Here is a 16,442-nt window from a genome sequence, read left to right as displayed (position 1 = left end):
ACTCAAGCATTATTACAGAGCAATAGTGATAAAAACTGCATGGCATTGGTACAGAGACAGACAGATAGACCAATGGAATAGAATTGAAGACCCAGAAATGAACCCACACACCTATGATCACTCGATTTTTGACAAAGGAGCCAAAACCATCCAATGGAAAAAAGATAGCATTTTCAGCAAATGGTGCTGGTTCAACTGGAGGTCAGCATGTAGAAGAATGCAGATCGATCCATGCTTATCCCCCCGTACAAAGCTTAAGTCCAAGTGGATCAAGGACCTCCACATCAAACCAGATACACTCAAACTAATAGAAGAAAAAGTGGGGAAGCATCTCGAACACATGGGCACTGGAGAAAATTTCCTGAACAAAACACCAATGGCTTATGCTCTAAGATCAAGAATTGACAAATGGGATCTCATAAAACTGCAAAGCTTCTGTAAGGCAAAGGACACTGTGGTTAGGACAAAATGGCAACCAACAGATTGGGAAAAGATCTTAACCAATCCTACAACAGATAGAGGCCTTATATCCAAAATATACAAAGAACTCAAAAAGTTAGACCGCAGGGAGACAAATAACCCTATTAAAAAATGGGGTTCAGAGCTAAACAAAGAATTCACAGCCGAGGAATGCCGAATGGCTGAGAAACACCTAAAGAAATGTTCAACATCTTTAGTCATCAGGGAAATGCAAATCAAAACAACCCTGAGATTTCACCTCACACCAGTAAGAATGGCTAAGATCAAAAACTCAGGTGACAGCAAATGCTGGCGAGGATGTGGAGAAAGAGGAACACTCCACCATTGTTGGTGGGATTGCAGACTGGTACAACCATTCTGGAAATCAGTCTGGAGGTTCCTCAGAAAATTGGACATTGAACTGCCTGAGGATCCAGCTATACCTCTCTTGGGCATATACCCAAAAGATGCCCCAACATATAACAAAGACACATGCTCCACTATGTTCATAGCCGCCTTATTTATAATAGCCAGAAGCTGGAAAGAACCCAGATGTCCTTCAACAGAGGAATGGATACAGAAAATGTAATCTACACAATGGAATATTACTCAGCTATCAAAAACAATGACTTTATGAAATTCGTAGGCAAATGGTTGGAACTGGAAAATATCATCCTGAGTGAGGTAACCCAATCACAGAAAAACACACATGGTATGCACTCACTGATAAGTGGTTATTAGCCCAAATGCTTGAATTACCCTAGATGCCTAGAACAAATGAAACTCAAGACGGATGATCAAAATGTGAATGCTTCACTCCTTCTTTAAAAGGGGAACAAGAATACCCTTGGCAGGGAATAGAGAGGCAAAGATTAAAACAGACACAGAAGGAACACCCATTCAGAGCCTGCCCACATGTGGCCTATACATATACAGCCATCCAATTAGACAAGATGGATGAAGCAAAGAAGTGCAGGCCGACAGGAGCCGGATGTAGATCGCTCCTGATAGACACAGCCAGAATACAGCAAATACAGAGGCGAATGCCAGCAGCAAACCACTGAACTGAGAACGGGACCCCCATTGAAGGAATCAGAGAAAGAACTCGAAGAGCTTGAAGGAGCTCGAGACCCCTTATGAACAAAAATGCCAAGCAACCAGAGCTTCCAGGGACTAAGCCACTACCTAAAGACTATACATGGACTGATCCTGGACTCTGACCTCATAGGTAACAATGAATATCCTAGTAAGAGCACCAGTGGAAGGGAAGCCCTGGGTCCTGCTAAGACTGAACCCCAGTGAACGGATTGTTGCGGGGGAGGGCAGCAATGGCGTGGAGGATGGGGAGGAACACCCATAAAGAAGGGGAGGGGAGGGATTAGGGGGATGTTTGCCTGGAAACCGGAAAGGGAATAACACTTAAAATGTAAATAAGAAATATCAAGTTAATTAAAAAAAAAAAAAAAAAAAAAAAAAAAAAAAAAGTAGGATCTAAATTCTCTTCTCAGAAGTCAAGGATGATCATGGAAACCCACCATCCAGCCGAATGTAAGGAGAACTGTAAACTGGTGGAAGCTTGACTAGAGCCATGCAAGAGAGCCAAACGATGACAGCAATGTTCAGCAGTGAGGTGTTTAGTAGTTCCTCGCACCAGAACATTCAGTGCTTGTCAAACCTTACCTAACAGTAAGCTAGGAACAGTGATTTACTAAGTTGGCATTTCTCATAAAAATGTCCCAGCACCTCCAGATCCTTTTCACAACACGCACTTCTCATACCTGTTCAGCAATATAGAAAGTCTTGCTGTTTGTTCTGGGATGAATCCATAAACAACGGAAAGTCTCACCAAGTATAGGATTATATGGTTTCTTCAGTCCCTGTTTTTTTAAAAAAAGAAATCACTCTTAAAATGTACAAATACAGGTTTAAAGTTAAATTATCTTATCTAAAAGACCATCTTATAATGTTTCACGGTAAATAAAATTTACATGAAATAAAAATATAACTTCAATCAGGATTCAGTCTAAATACAAACTTTATAATTTCATGGTAACTACTAGTAAACAATATTAAGATTATACATAAAAAATTCCAAAAGAGAGAGAAAACTCAAGACTATATAAAGATGAAAGAGGGCAATGGGGTGGAAAATGGCCAAACTGTAAGACTATAACTCTGTGAGATGCGGGATATTGTAAGTCACCTCACGAGAGCAGTGGTTACCTTAAAACAGCTGCAGATGGACGGACCCACACCTGTCCAACCCTGTGCTGCAGGCCGAGTCTGGGCTACCCTGCTTACGGCAAGGACAGCATGCAGCCTTTGAATACAGAGTGCTGGGCTTGGTTTTTACCAGATGGAGGTGCCAGATAACACAGGCTGTTATGTCAACATCTCCATCTTTTGGATCTTTTCAGATAGACCTAAAATTTGATTAGTCCAGGTTCACAGATATAGTTCATAATACTTTTAGAAGTAAAAACTAAAATTTCGAATTGATGTTGTGACGTTCTTTCCATGAAGTTCTATTGTGTATTAGTTCTCACTGCCTGACCAGTACAATGCAAATGTATGCACTCTCCTAACTGAGGGAGTGTGAAATCTACTTTAGTAAAACCACACTTCTCTGTGGATAGGGTGATGTCATATTAGGTGAGTGGTGGCACCTATCCTCAAATGGCTGCTTCATCTTTCTAGTTAAAGCATTTTGAGTCTCATAATTTTTCCCACCACTGTACTTTCAGACACATTTCTAACTCATGCTTTCTGACTGTAGTCCTTAGAATGGAATAGACAGAGAAACTAGACCAGAGGAAGGCTGCTCTAGCTACCACAGTAACACGTATCAGTTATCAGAACGATGAAGACCACGGATGATCACAAACATCAACTGCACTCGGACGCTGTTGAGACTCAGTTGTGCTTCTATGTACTTGGCAGCACCAGAGGGCCAGGGAGATGCCTCAGCAGGGAAAGGCAGCTGCCTCCGACTGCTGACTTGTTTGATGTGCGAGACTCACATGATGTAAAGAGACCTCCACATATACACCATGGTGCCCGCATACCCACACAACATATAAATGTAGAGTCTCTTAAGGGGAGGAAAAAAGCAAAATGTAAACATTACCTTTGGCTTCTTGTAAAATCCTGACAAATACCATTTCACAACCCTCTTCAAACGGAAATATGGATTTTCTTCCAGAGCAGCTCTAAAAACCAAAAGTGGTAAATATAATCATTCTATGCAATTACAAATTCTTTCATACTTTCTATGACTTATAGTTGGAAATGTAATTCATATTCAAAAAACCGGTAAAACGATTATATAAATTTGCTTCTGGAATACTTCTCCTCAGTGCTGCAGAGACGGCTCAGAGCTTAAGCTGCTTGCTCCTCTGGTCGGCCAAGGCCCATCCCTCGTGTCCCGTGGTTCACAACTGCTGGTCACTTCAACTGCAAAGCATCCAAGCCCTCTTCTGGCCTCTGTAGGTATCTACATTTGTGTGCACATTCCTCCCCCGACCCCTCCTACCTGCTACAACAAATATACACATAATTTTTAAAAATAAATCTTTAGTTCTTTTTTTTTTTTTTTTTCGGAGCTGGGGATCGAACCCAGGGCCTTTCGCTTCCTAGGCAAGCGCTCTACCTCTGAGCTAAATCCCCAACCCCAAAAATAAATCTTTAAAGAATCTTTTTTAAAAATCTGTTTACCTTATCTCAGTTTCTCCTGATTCTTTGATGTACTACCCAGGTCACTGCTGAAAATGTTTTTGAAAATTCCAAACCAAAGTTTCCAAAATGGGGTTCTGTAGAACCAGGACACACTAGGACCTCTGTGGTTAACTGTGATTAGAAAATAAACACTCTCTGCTTTTCAAATGGGCTGAAGATGTCCTCTCTCAGCTTCCTGTCCAGGCCATCTACTGCCATGCCTCCACAAGACTGGGATTCTCTCAGGAACCATAAACCCAAAAGAGCTCCCCTCCCCCAACCCTCTTTCTTTCATAGACACAAAGAAATATAGGTTTTTGAGATTTGTGCATCGTGTGGTGCCTTGAAGCCCAGTCAAAGGACTGGTTAAAGGTCTCCAGCTCCACCTGTCAGTGAGGATCTTCCGTCACGGCTCACTTGGTTGCATGCAATCTGAACAGTTGGCACTAAGAGAGTAGCAGGACACAGAGGAGAGAACAGGAGCTGATGGAAGCCTTTCAGATCAAGGACTGTGTGGTTGCATCCCCGCTACAAAGCTGATGCTTCCTGTTACAAGTGTGAAAGGAGAGCTAAGATGATTCCAATCAACAGTTTCCTCAATCATCATCCTGCACCCTTCCCGTATATGTTAGCAGCCTGATTTTCCTCTTGAACAAACTACTAGGGTGCCATCTGCACTGTGGAGAGGAAGTCTGGAGGAACCGTGACTCAGCTTCCCTCTCTAGTAGCTGCTATAAAGTAGCGAGTGTGACTGTTCAAAGTGACTGTTACAGACAAGTTCTTTTCATTTTTTCTGCTAATACACCCATTTATTAGGCCCTTATTTATGAAAAGGTACTCTTGTTCACAAGTGTATCACAGTGGAGTCTGACTTTTGAAGATTCACTGCAAGGTGACAGTCTAGGTCTAGGTTTACTGACAAACACAATCATTGGGTTTTTCTTTAGTAACAACACACTGATAGTTCTCCTCCTAGTTTTAAAATCCTTATTAAGATGATTTATTTACACCTTACATTTACATAGTTCAAGAGCCAAAGTGATAAAGAAGCCTATTAACTGGCAGCATAGACAACTCAAGCGCACACTGTATCAATTCTGTTTGATTTCTTCACAGTAAACCCACTTACTCTTGCAGATCCTTTTGTAGTGGTTTAAGTAAGCCAGGAGTTTTTTACTGGGGATGGGGGATAAATCAGTCCTGCTGTGTAACCCTGATTAGCTGTAGGCTCACAGAAATTGCCTCTTAAGAGCTAGGGTCACAAATGTATACCACCATGCTTGGCATTAAGAGCTCTTTTTATTTCAGGAGAATTAATACTTTTATCTACTATATACTATGCAAAGTTTTCCCGTAACAAACCAATAATCTCTTATGATGATAAAGTTTATGATGCCTCCAATATTTACTAATGCAATAATCACTAAGCACAACTAAAAACAACACTGACAACACACACAGTCCAACAGTGCCGTGACACTCAGGAGCGCAGCAGGGAAACATGGATGGTTGAGCACAGAACTGCCATTCCCCAGAGGGTGAACTCAGGTGCCATTCTTCTCAGGTCCCCTACCTGGGCTACTGAGACAGGGTCTCTCACTGGCCTTGCTGAGTCCAGGAACGTACCTTTTCCCACCTCCCTACTTCTGAGACTACAACTGCATGCCACCATGCCTGGCTTCCTGTTACTTTCTCGAGATATTCTAACTCCATACAGGGATTTTCTATTTCCAGAAGACTCTACTTACTCAGACAGGAAATCAGCATGGTAATAGTAATCTGAAAGTTTATCCAGGAATGAACGAGGCTCCAAGATAAATGTAGGAAGAACCACCCTGGATAGATCCATGCCGGGACGGACTTGCTTGAGCAGAGTCCAGATAAGGCTTTTGTTTTCTTCAGACACAGTTTCTGTTTGAGAAGCCTCACCTGCCTTTAACAAGCAACAGAGCACACTGAAATATTATATTTCTTGTAGATACAGACACATAGACAAGACAGTGAATGATAAAAACATGGCTCTCCAGGACTACTCCAGGCATTATGGAAATGTACAAAAGCCATTGAGTAATAAAATATAGTCTCTAAAAGTAAACACAGGGCTTCAAGAAATATCAAAATAATAGCATGTAAAAAAAGAACTAAAGTATTATTTTTTGTTCAGTTAATTTTAATTTTTCTATTGAAACAAGGCCTTGGCATGTAGCCCAGGCTACCCATGCTGTATAGTCTAGGCTGCCTTGAAACTTGCAGACTTTCTGCTTCATTCTCGAGTGCTGAGATTACACAGCTGTGGCACCAGACCCAGCTTTGTGGTTCACTGTTTTACATACATTGGCTTCCATGCACTGGCAATAACAAGCAAGTTTTAAATTTATGATTACTTGCAATTTACTTTATAAATGACAATGACATCAAGCAATATCCTATTTAAAAAACAAACATGAAAATGTAAACTATAAGACCACACTGGCATTCGGGTATTTTTTTGGTTACTGATAAATGCAAATAAAAAATCCAAAATGCACCTTTGAAAAGACATGTGACACATGAATACTCTTTGGGGAAAACAGGCCAAGCAAATCCTATGTCTAGTTCTGTGTAGAAATGCTCTAGAGCTGGTGAGTGAGCGAGGCTCTAACAATGGAGTCCTTACCTCCCCCAGTTCTTCATGGCTCTGCTCCATGTAGGTGGTCTCCTTTAATGGCTCCACGGGCTCAGGGTCGATGTACGAGTCATCTTGCCTTTCCGACGTATCTGTGTCGCTCTCTTCGCTTTTCCCTAGCACCTCATTGTCAGACTCGTCATGTTCCTGGTCGTTCTCTTTGTCGGATTTATCGGAATACATGTCTTGGTCCTTAAAGTGCTGCCTTTCAATCTCACTGTCATTCAACCTTAGTGGGATTACAAGGAAGACGAAGGAAGCTCAGAAGACAAACGCATAACTGGGAGTAACGTGGCGTTTACTGGAAACTTACTACGTGCTATGCACAGTTCTAAAAGTGTTTTATTTAGTTTATTTAGTCTTTGAAATTATCATGTTAGGCAACATTCTTCTTTTACAGATCAGTGGACACAAGCATAGAGACATTAACCAGAAGACTGAGATGGTGATCAATACTAACAAAGCTCTTGCCTCTCTACTCTTGGGGCCAAAATAGTCACAACGAAATACAGACTGTACTTGCTACACCTGCCCACCTCCAGCCTCACAACCAGGTTCCTGGAAGGAGGGTCACTACCACGTCTGGTCTGAAGAAAACACTAAGTCAGGATCATCAGGTTCTCAGTCAGTGAAGTCTGACTTCCCACCATAAAGAGCTCCAAAGTAACCCAAAATAACTGCTAAGAATCAGATGGAAAAGGCTTTGAGCTTCCAACATTTATCTGATAGGCTTAATCAGCAGGGGTAAATTTCCAGGGAACAATGAAAATAACAATTTCAGTTTAAGGGAAAAAATCTGTAGCCCCAAATGAAACTTTAAATGATAAGAAGAAGGAAGGCTTCCTTTTTATTTCTGTAAAGCAACAAACAAAGGCCAGTTCTCCCAAAACATCCATGTACTGCACCACAGTTTTGCCAGAAAGATATGTTAGTTTTAACTACAGTGAATACTTCAAGAAGTAAAACCACAAGCCAGGTAAGTTACCACACAAAACACGTCCATAGGACCTAGAGAGGCTCAGTGGGTAAGAGAACTGGCCGATCTTCCAGATGACCCAGGTTCAAGTCCCAGCACCCAAATCTCATGTAACTGTTGTCTCAGGGGCCTGACCCCCTCTTCTAGCCTCTGAAGGCACTGTGGGAATATGGAGCACAGACATGCATACAAACAGGCAAACCACACCCACACACATTAAAAAATAAACATAAAAAGCTTCACAGATAGCAGGCAAAATCCAGTGCCATTACAAAACATGCTAAGACCAGGATAGTAGAAGGAAGAGTGAACTCATTGTTTCGATGTAAGACAGCTTCATATGGGATACAATGTTCAAACTGATCTTGAAATGGGATTCTAACAAAAGTAGAAATCATTCTTAATGGAAGGTACATCATGCACAAAAACAAAGGAGATATTCAGCTCACTTGTACCTGGAAGAAAGAACAATGACACAGGCTAGAATAAAGAAAATAAAGCCCTATGCCTGATTTATAGCAATTTTAAAGGTCTTAAGCCATGTAATAATAAGGCACGCAAATTTCAATATTATACACATTACTAAGGTAGTAGAAATGATAGCTAATTTAACAAGCAGGATGGTCTCCAAAATCATTATCAAATTAGCAAATGAAAACCACTTACTGGAAGTTGTCGCCACTGTGGAGGTTGTTAGCACGCAGTAGGCCGTACAGAGTCACGTGTGTGCTATCTGAGGAAATGCTCAAGTCATGCTCCTTCCCGTCCCTCATCATTGTACGCTTAAGAAGACCAGAACACTTCAAAGCCAACTCCAAAGCATCCATCCAGCACCTTCCTAAAACACAGATTTAGAAACAAGAAAATTGATGAAACTAACCCTCTTACCTTTAAACATACTGTTTCTTTGACAAGCAAGCACAGGAAACAATTTAAAAGTCCGTCAGTATTTTAATGTAATCTTGTTTTTTTTTTTCTTTTTAATAAATGTTTTTTGAATTACAAGCATTTAAAAATCACAATAAATAGGAGACAGCCCGTATTTTGTAAGCATATCCAATCTATAACAAACTTTATCTCTGAAACCTTAGAACATTAGTATACAGCTTCAAAGTATCAGACAAGGACATAAAACACAGGGAAAGAGCGTCTTTCTACTGACTGCATGCTATTCATGGCTGACTGCATGTCTGTCCTCAGGTGCAGCATCCATTCTACCTCCAGGTAGGAAATATTCTGTCAGCTGCACTGTTCAGTCCCAGGCCTTGGGACATTCCACACGTGTTCTCATTCTAGTCACCCCAGCCCTCCTCATGATTCCCACATTCCTCTCCCAGCACTGGCAACTACTCTCATATTGGTGTTTAGGTTTCAAACATAACAGAAAGCATGTGACACAAGTCCTTGAAGTCCTGCTTATTTTGCTTAACACAAACATTTTAAGCCAAGAAAACACCTATAGAACACTATCATTAACTACCATAACTGTCAGCATTAATAGCTTTCTTTTATAATTTCAAATTATTAGTGGAATTATGAACTATGTTCATATATTTAAGTACTGTTAAGATTCATATGCACTTGTTTTAAGATCTGGCAAAAAATTAAACCAAATAAAACATTTTCATATTGAAATCTGATGTTCATACCATAATTTTCTAGTATTATAAGAGTCAGCACTGGAAGGCTGTAAGATTCCTTACAACAAGCTAATCTAGACCATAAAATGTTGAGAGTAAGGAACAAATCCATTATCAATTATAAAGCTTTTCATTATATTGCATATGTGTGGGTGTGGTTTGTTCTCTCTGTATTATTTGCCAAGTGAATTATATATCTGGCTACAGAGGTGTGTATGTATGTAATTTGCTGGTATTTTTCTTTCTGATGTAAAATATAACCAAACCAATGTTACCTGTCCCACAAATGTTAACTTAAAAGTATGAAAGCTTATAGGTTGCCTATCTTTCTTAAAATGATAGCATATAATGAATTACTACAAAGAAATACTATTACGTCCCCAAGGCATTAATGTGTCAGTGGAAAGTGAAAGAAAACCTGAGCTGCTAACACTGCCTGCCCAGTTACAGGTGTCCTCCTATCAGGTTCTTGCCTGCAAAGCTAGTAATGTGCTTAGTGTTCTACATAGTCTATGATTACAGAATTTTGCTTCAGCTGTCCTATGAACACATGATTTTCTCCAAGGTTAACACAAAGTAATATGCAAAATAACCCTTTAAAACTGAGATCCAATCCATCAAAGAGCTTTTACCATCTGACTCTGAAGTAGCTCGGATAATCAAGTAACTGCTAGGCAAAGGCTGAGTTATGGATCCAACTGCTTCACCCTTGGGACCCTTAAAAGAAAACAGGTAGAACAGGTAAGTATTGTGAAAGGCCAATGATACAGTATTATTGTCAGATATTGATTTAGCAGGCACAAATACTAATTTAAAAACAAACGACCTTTAATTACATCCTCAAGAATGCTGTTTAGTATTAAAGTCTTCCCAACAAACATTCCTCCTTAATAGAAAATTGAACAAATGACAGCATTTATCATTCAAATATTATCTGTATATATTGCTCATATTAAAGAAAACTTAATGTCTAACATACTGACACAGTTTAACAAAATTTCTATCTTACAGGTTTTACTACAAGAGAAATAATGTATTCCTAAAAGTTTTTTAAAAGTTACTGTAAATATAGTTAAAATTCACTAGATAAAGAGAGATGAATTATATATACTGTACTTTATAATCAATTACCATTTGTTTTAAATATTGATAGCAAAAAGCCTTGACTTTTTACAAGCCAAGACAGAAAATTGCTTCATAACTGGTTATTTGAACACACACACACACACACACACACACACACACACACACACACACACACACACACACACCCCACCCCACAGGGAACACTGGTAAGTAATTAGTACCACACCAAAGCTAAATTTAGGTGTGGGGCAGTCCCTAGAACTAAGGTACACTAGGACCTAGAATCAGACTTCCTAGATTTTAATCTTGTAGAAAAACTACTAAAGTAACCACTTTAGTATTCAATCTTTTATGTCTGTCAGGAGAAATCTGTATCCTTCTCATAAGTATGAGGATGAAACAGACTTCACTGAAATACCTCTATGGGTTAAGTTCTTTGCTCCATCCACACATGTTGCTCATATAGCAAGAAAATCTGGAATTTACTATACTAATACAATTTAAATGTTAGAAAGAATTTTCACCCTATAAGCCTAACTAGGTGAGAAATATTATGCTTCTAGAAGTATAAACTAGGTAGATGGACATTTAGTTATAACTCGCTAGTAAAATAAAATTGAATTCTAAAACTCTGTAATCCTAAATTTATTCCTCAATGAATCTCGACTACTGTGATAACAAGCCTCCATCTTCTCCTAGGCACATCAATACCGCCTGGCACATAGTTAGTCCTTTATTCAAGGTGAACTGACTAAACTCTCCTAGACTAAAGCAATGTGAAGGCTTAAGGTACGGTGATCTAGTTAACGTAAACAACACTGTCTGTGGTCTGGAGAACTCCTTGATCATAAATCAGAGAAAGCATCTGTTTTCCCACTTACTTCTGCTTTTACAGCATGCAGGGACCATACTAATACTTTTAGTTATCAAACATTAGTGCTCTATCTTTAAAGAAAGAGCAAACAGGATAACTGATGTTCCATGCACCCCAACTCACATCCTCATCACTACAGGGAAGGCCACAAGAAGTAAAAGTCTCTGTTTTAGACAACCACTCTGATGAAATTGCACAAACATGCAATCAACATTATACAACTTTAAAAAGAATGAGGAACCACGATTAATAAAAAATATAAATTTAATCTTCAGTGACAAAAGAGAAAAGATGTAATATATTGAGGAAAATTATTTTAGGTCTTAAAGGCAAGAGAAGGGTTTTTGGTGGTGGTGGTGGTGTTTTTTTTTTTTTTGGTACAGAAACAATCTTCTGAGTTTGGCCAGGGACAGAAGGCCTCTTGACTGACTCACGGTACTTCTCACCGTACCTCTACCTTTTACCTCACCAAGTGCTCACATACCTTCACTGCCCAGATAGACTGCTCCAAAGGATGGAAAAGCTTGAAACAAAAGCCATCCTTTTTTGATGGACGTTCGATGATCTCACAAGCATTCAGAAGGACTGTTCCAACCCACTGACCATTTTTTTGCGTTTTATAGATCAGAAGCACTCCAGGTTTCAACACGCACCACAGCTTGGTCCAGCTCTTTAGGGTACCACGAATCTACAGAAAGATAAGTTTATTTTAAAGACTGATAATTCTTCCTCTTTCTAGACTACAGGATAATAGGCTGAATAATGGCCACCAAGAGGTTTTAATCTAAAGCTATATGGCATATACATTTGCACTGAATACATCTTTAGTCAAAAGGCTACTTAATGGCAATGCACTGGGGACAGATGTTGAGCTGACACGGCTCCTGAGTCTCAGAAGCTCAGGTTTTTGTGGACTAGTAGGCCAGCATTTCAAATACATTAAGTAGAATTCCTAACCTCCTTGATCACTCAAGGGTCATTAAAATAAACTTCCATAGTACTGAAATTATTCTTCTTTGTAGCAGTTGTTACAACTGTAATTTTTGTGAATAAATGACTATTCTTTTTTCATTTTGCTTTTCTGAATGTCCAAGACTTGTCCTAAATATTTGGTAAGCAGTAGGAAGAAGGAAGAACCTCTATCCAGTCCCTAAATGTGCCCTGCTTAGATAAGTGTTCCCAGTCATTACCTGGGTGTGCTATATAAATGTCTAGGAGGAAATCTTTAAATGTAGGCACATGATGTATTTTTATGAAATATTCCTCACCTGAAGCTCTAATGCCACCAATAATTTTATCAAGTTTTCCTATCACTTCCTACCTCTGCACTCATTAAAACTTGTAGCTAGGCAATTCACTGGCTTAACCATGCTGAAGAGGTTGCCTCTATTGTATTTAGGTTTCAGTAGAACTGTCTTCACATTTGCTCACTCAGTGTAAGTGAACTGTGGATGCACATGAACATGGGGTAAATGAATGTACAACTCCTTAAGGAACAAAGTGGGCAGAACCCTAGTAATCCAAGATATACAGAGTACGGGAGACTGAAGCCAGGAACAAAAAGAGAAAAATAGTCAAGGAGAGGGTGTGTGTGTGTACATCTCTGTATATAAATGAGATGGTAAATCAAGAGAATCAAAGAAAAGACAGTTACTCTGATGTAATATTCTTAGAGATGTAACAGTAAAAAGAGGGTCAGCTGTCAGAAATGAGGCCTGTTTTAGAGACAGCCACGGCCTCAGGTGTGGTGGTGCACACCCATATAACCACCTCAGTGTGTGAGAAGCTGAGGCTAGAGCACAGCCATGTGCCCAAGGCTCGCCAGGGCTGCACAGCAATGCCTTGTTTCAAAAGGACCGAGTGGGTTAGGAAGAGGAGGTACAGTCCGTCCATCCTGAGGATAAGTGTGATCTGGAAAGAAAACAAGTAGGATCCAGAGCTCATGTGCTTGCTCTCAAGAAGAGATAAAATAAGCTGGAATTTATTGTCAGCAAAACTGAAGAAGATCTTTGCAGTATTTGAACTGTGGGCAACCACGATGAAGACTCTCACTGTAAAGGGAGACTTGTTCTTGATGTCTCTAGAAGTCACTGGGGAGCAGTTCTGCTAACTCACCTACTTTCAAAGTCAGGAGTAAAGCAGCTGTCTGTCAGGCAGGAATGGGAAAGGACAGAGTGACAGTAGGAGAAGGAGACAGGAGAACAGTGTGGAGCAGTACTCACTGCACAGCACTTTTTTTTTTTTTTCCCCAGAGCTGGGGATCGAACCCAGGGCCGTGCGCTTGCTAGGCAAGCGCTCTACCACTGAGCCAAATCCCCAACCCCAGCACTTTTTAAGCAAAACCTTTACATTTGTATTTTGTTTTTCAAGACTGTAGATCAGACTGGCCTAGAATTCAGAGATTTGCATGTAGACCACGCTGGTCTCAAATTCAGAGATCTGCCTGTTTTTGCCTCCCAAGTGCTGAAATTAAAGGCATGCACCACCACTATCTGGCTTAGGTACAACTTTTATATCAACTTGTCCTTATTTAATTATAAAATTCCAATCTGCAATAATACCAAATGATAAGTAGAATAATAAAATATTTGTGTAATGGGTTATATTAAACAACATGGTTTCATACTAGTCAAAGTGCCTTAACAAGTGCTGTTCTGGTGCTACTAGAGTTCCTTCTTGTAAAAATTGGCACATAGGACACAAAACAAGCTTCTCTCTCACTGAGCATCTACTGTTTTGCCTCACACTTTCTCATCCCCATGAGTAAATGCTCAGTGGGAGTTCCAACCCAAGCCCCGACCTTCAGCCAGTCGGCCATGACAATGACAGAGGGGTCTGTGATGGTGCTGAGTAACTCCTTCGTGGCTCTCTTCTTCTCTTCACGGTAATTCTTCTTTTGTACCTAACATAAGTGCAAACAAGACACTCAGTACAAGAAACAATTCCTCACAGTTCCAGCATTTTCAGATAAACTAGACAGGAGTCTTTGACAGCAGGTTAGAATCTGGTCTCCAAGCTCACTGCCCCAGCCCTCTGTGTCCTTTAAATCACTACCATGCCTTCAGGTGCACACCATCTATAGAAACGCATGGCTTCTGTGTTTTTAACATTTGATTTTCTTTGTGAGTTTCTATGCCTACCATCTTCTTTTAACTGTGCCACAAGATTCCTGGCATAAATAAAATATTGGCAGTGTTAGCACCGAGTGCATTGGTGAACTGCTCTGATTCTAAATTCATATCGATAACATTACTTCATTTAATCACCACAATAAGTTTCTCAGGTAGAATTATTATCAGCTTTATTTTATGTTGAAGAACACTGAGGCAGAGACAGTAATGTGCCCCAAACCACAAAGCTAGCAAAGTGTGAAACAGGATCCAGAGGCAGACTGGCTTCCAAAGCTGCGCTCGATGGAGAAATCCTCTTAGCGACTAGCTTTTGATTATTACAAGCAACGCTGTAATTTCTCCCAAATGGAAATTGTGCCCTTTTTCTTACTAAAATCCAAGACAGAAACTAAGAAACTATGAAATCAACTTGTTCAAAATATTAAATGTTTTACTTTTGTAGGTAAATTATTTCTTTGAAATATCACAGAAAGCAAAAGTGAACTTATAGTTCTATTGTTTTGTTATTTGGATGGGCAAAGAGTAGTAACCTATTAGTGTCTACATTTTTTTTATTAAACGATAAGACAAACACCTATCAAAGCTAAATTTAATTGAGACTATATACACATAATAAAGTTTAACTGTTAACTGCCTCTTATACCTAAGACTTGTGGTCATTTTACTTAGGAGGTTTTTACTTATTTTTATTTTGTGTGTGGGTGTTTTCCCATCAGCAAGTATGTTTGTGCATTGTATACATGCAGTGTCCATGAAAGCAAGAGAAGCCAGCAGATCTTCAGGAACTGGAGCTACAGAGGGCTGCTAGCTGTCATGTGGGTACTGGGGTCCTCTGGAAGAGCAGCCAGTGCTACTGAACAGGTTTCCTATGAGACTGCTGATGCAAACGCACACAGCACCAGCCATGGAACACAGGTGGCTGTGATGGACGAGCAGGGAACAGTCCTAGTAGAGAGCATGCGTTCTTTAATTTCCACGTTCTATTGCCATTCAGGGAGGTAACCTCCACACTACACATTTCTTAAGATTCTAACTTCTTGTTAGAAATCTGGATTTCATTGTCTCAAAATTCAAGACATGATACAGGTCAAACAAAATATATATTCCTATGAGCCTGGAAGTTAGCAAACTAACTTAAGTGGATGCCAGAAATGACCACTGGCTGTTCCCCATACAATGAGGTGCTCTCTTTGCTCTGCCAAAGCTGTGAAGAGATACCTACTCCAGAGCCTGTGCTATGAAGAGCTGTGGCCTAAAACAGCCTGCTTCGGAACAGCAGTCTTACTGGCTGACTTCACGGCAGCATAAAAATATGAACACTTTGCATGTGTGCTTGCCTTTCAATCCTCCTGGAGGTTTTTTCCTCTCCTTTTAGGAGGATACACATCAATTTTTCTTATTAGCCCATATTCAAAAACACATGCAAAGCACAATGTCAAAGGATCATCGACTTTGCTGTAGACTGTGGCTCCTGGTAACACCAAAAGCTGTATCCCTAAGGTCCCACCAACATGGCAGAAGCTGAACAAGGAAAGCATAGTCAATGGGCAATGCCCACATGGACAAGGGAAACCCTTACAGGCCTCAACCCCACACACAGAACTATGTGCAACTGAGGAAATCTGGGATGAGGAGAAGTGGCCTTCCTCAGAGAAGAACACACCAACTGGCTATTCAGTACCAATGGTCAGCCTTGAAAACATACACACAAGTAACATTATATGGACCAAGTAGGTTATATTTAGGACTATACAAACATGCATGCAATAACAATTAACAAAAGAGGAGGCCATGAACTTTAAGGCAAGCAGAGAGGGTTATATGGGAGGGCTTAGAGGGGAGAAGGGGGAAGGAGAAATATAATTACAATATATATAAAAAGATTAAAAAATAACTA

General features: G+C 40.0%; 1 protein-coding gene across 2 annotated transcripts in view; it reads right to left on the bottom strand.

The window, feature by feature from the left end:
• Osbpl8 (oxysterol binding protein like 8) overlaps positions 1-16,442 on the bottom strand; it is a 159,018-nt gene that overhangs the window by 30,030 nt on the left and 112,546 nt on the right. For both annotated transcript variants that reach the window (XM_032912307.1, XM_032912315.1), the window contains 8 exons: positions 14,215-14,316; positions 11,899-12,102; positions 10,087-10,171; positions 8,481-8,652; positions 6,830-7,067; positions 5,922-6,106; positions 3,587-3,668; positions 2,238-2,336 (listed from right to left, as the gene is read on the bottom strand). In XM_032912307.1, the coding sequence (XP_032768198.1) occupies positions 2,238-2,336; positions 3,587-3,668; positions 5,922-6,106; positions 6,830-7,067; positions 8,481-8,652; positions 10,087-10,171; positions 11,899-12,102; positions 14,215-14,316 (1,167 nt within the window). The remainder of the gene's footprint in view (positions 1-2,237; positions 2,337-3,586; positions 3,669-5,921; positions 6,107-6,829; positions 7,068-8,480; positions 8,653-10,086; positions 10,172-11,898; positions 12,103-14,214; positions 14,317-16,442) is intronic.

This window comes from Rattus rattus, chromosome 1 (genome assembly GCF_011064425.1).
Source record: "Rattus rattus isolate New Zealand chromosome 1, Rrattus_CSIRO_v1, whole genome shotgun sequence".
NCBI classification, from domain to species: Eukaryota; Metazoa; Chordata; class Mammalia; order Rodentia; family Muridae; genus Rattus; species Rattus rattus.
Note: the sequence above shows the minus strand (reverse complement) of the source record. Positions and strands in the feature narration are given on the sequence as shown.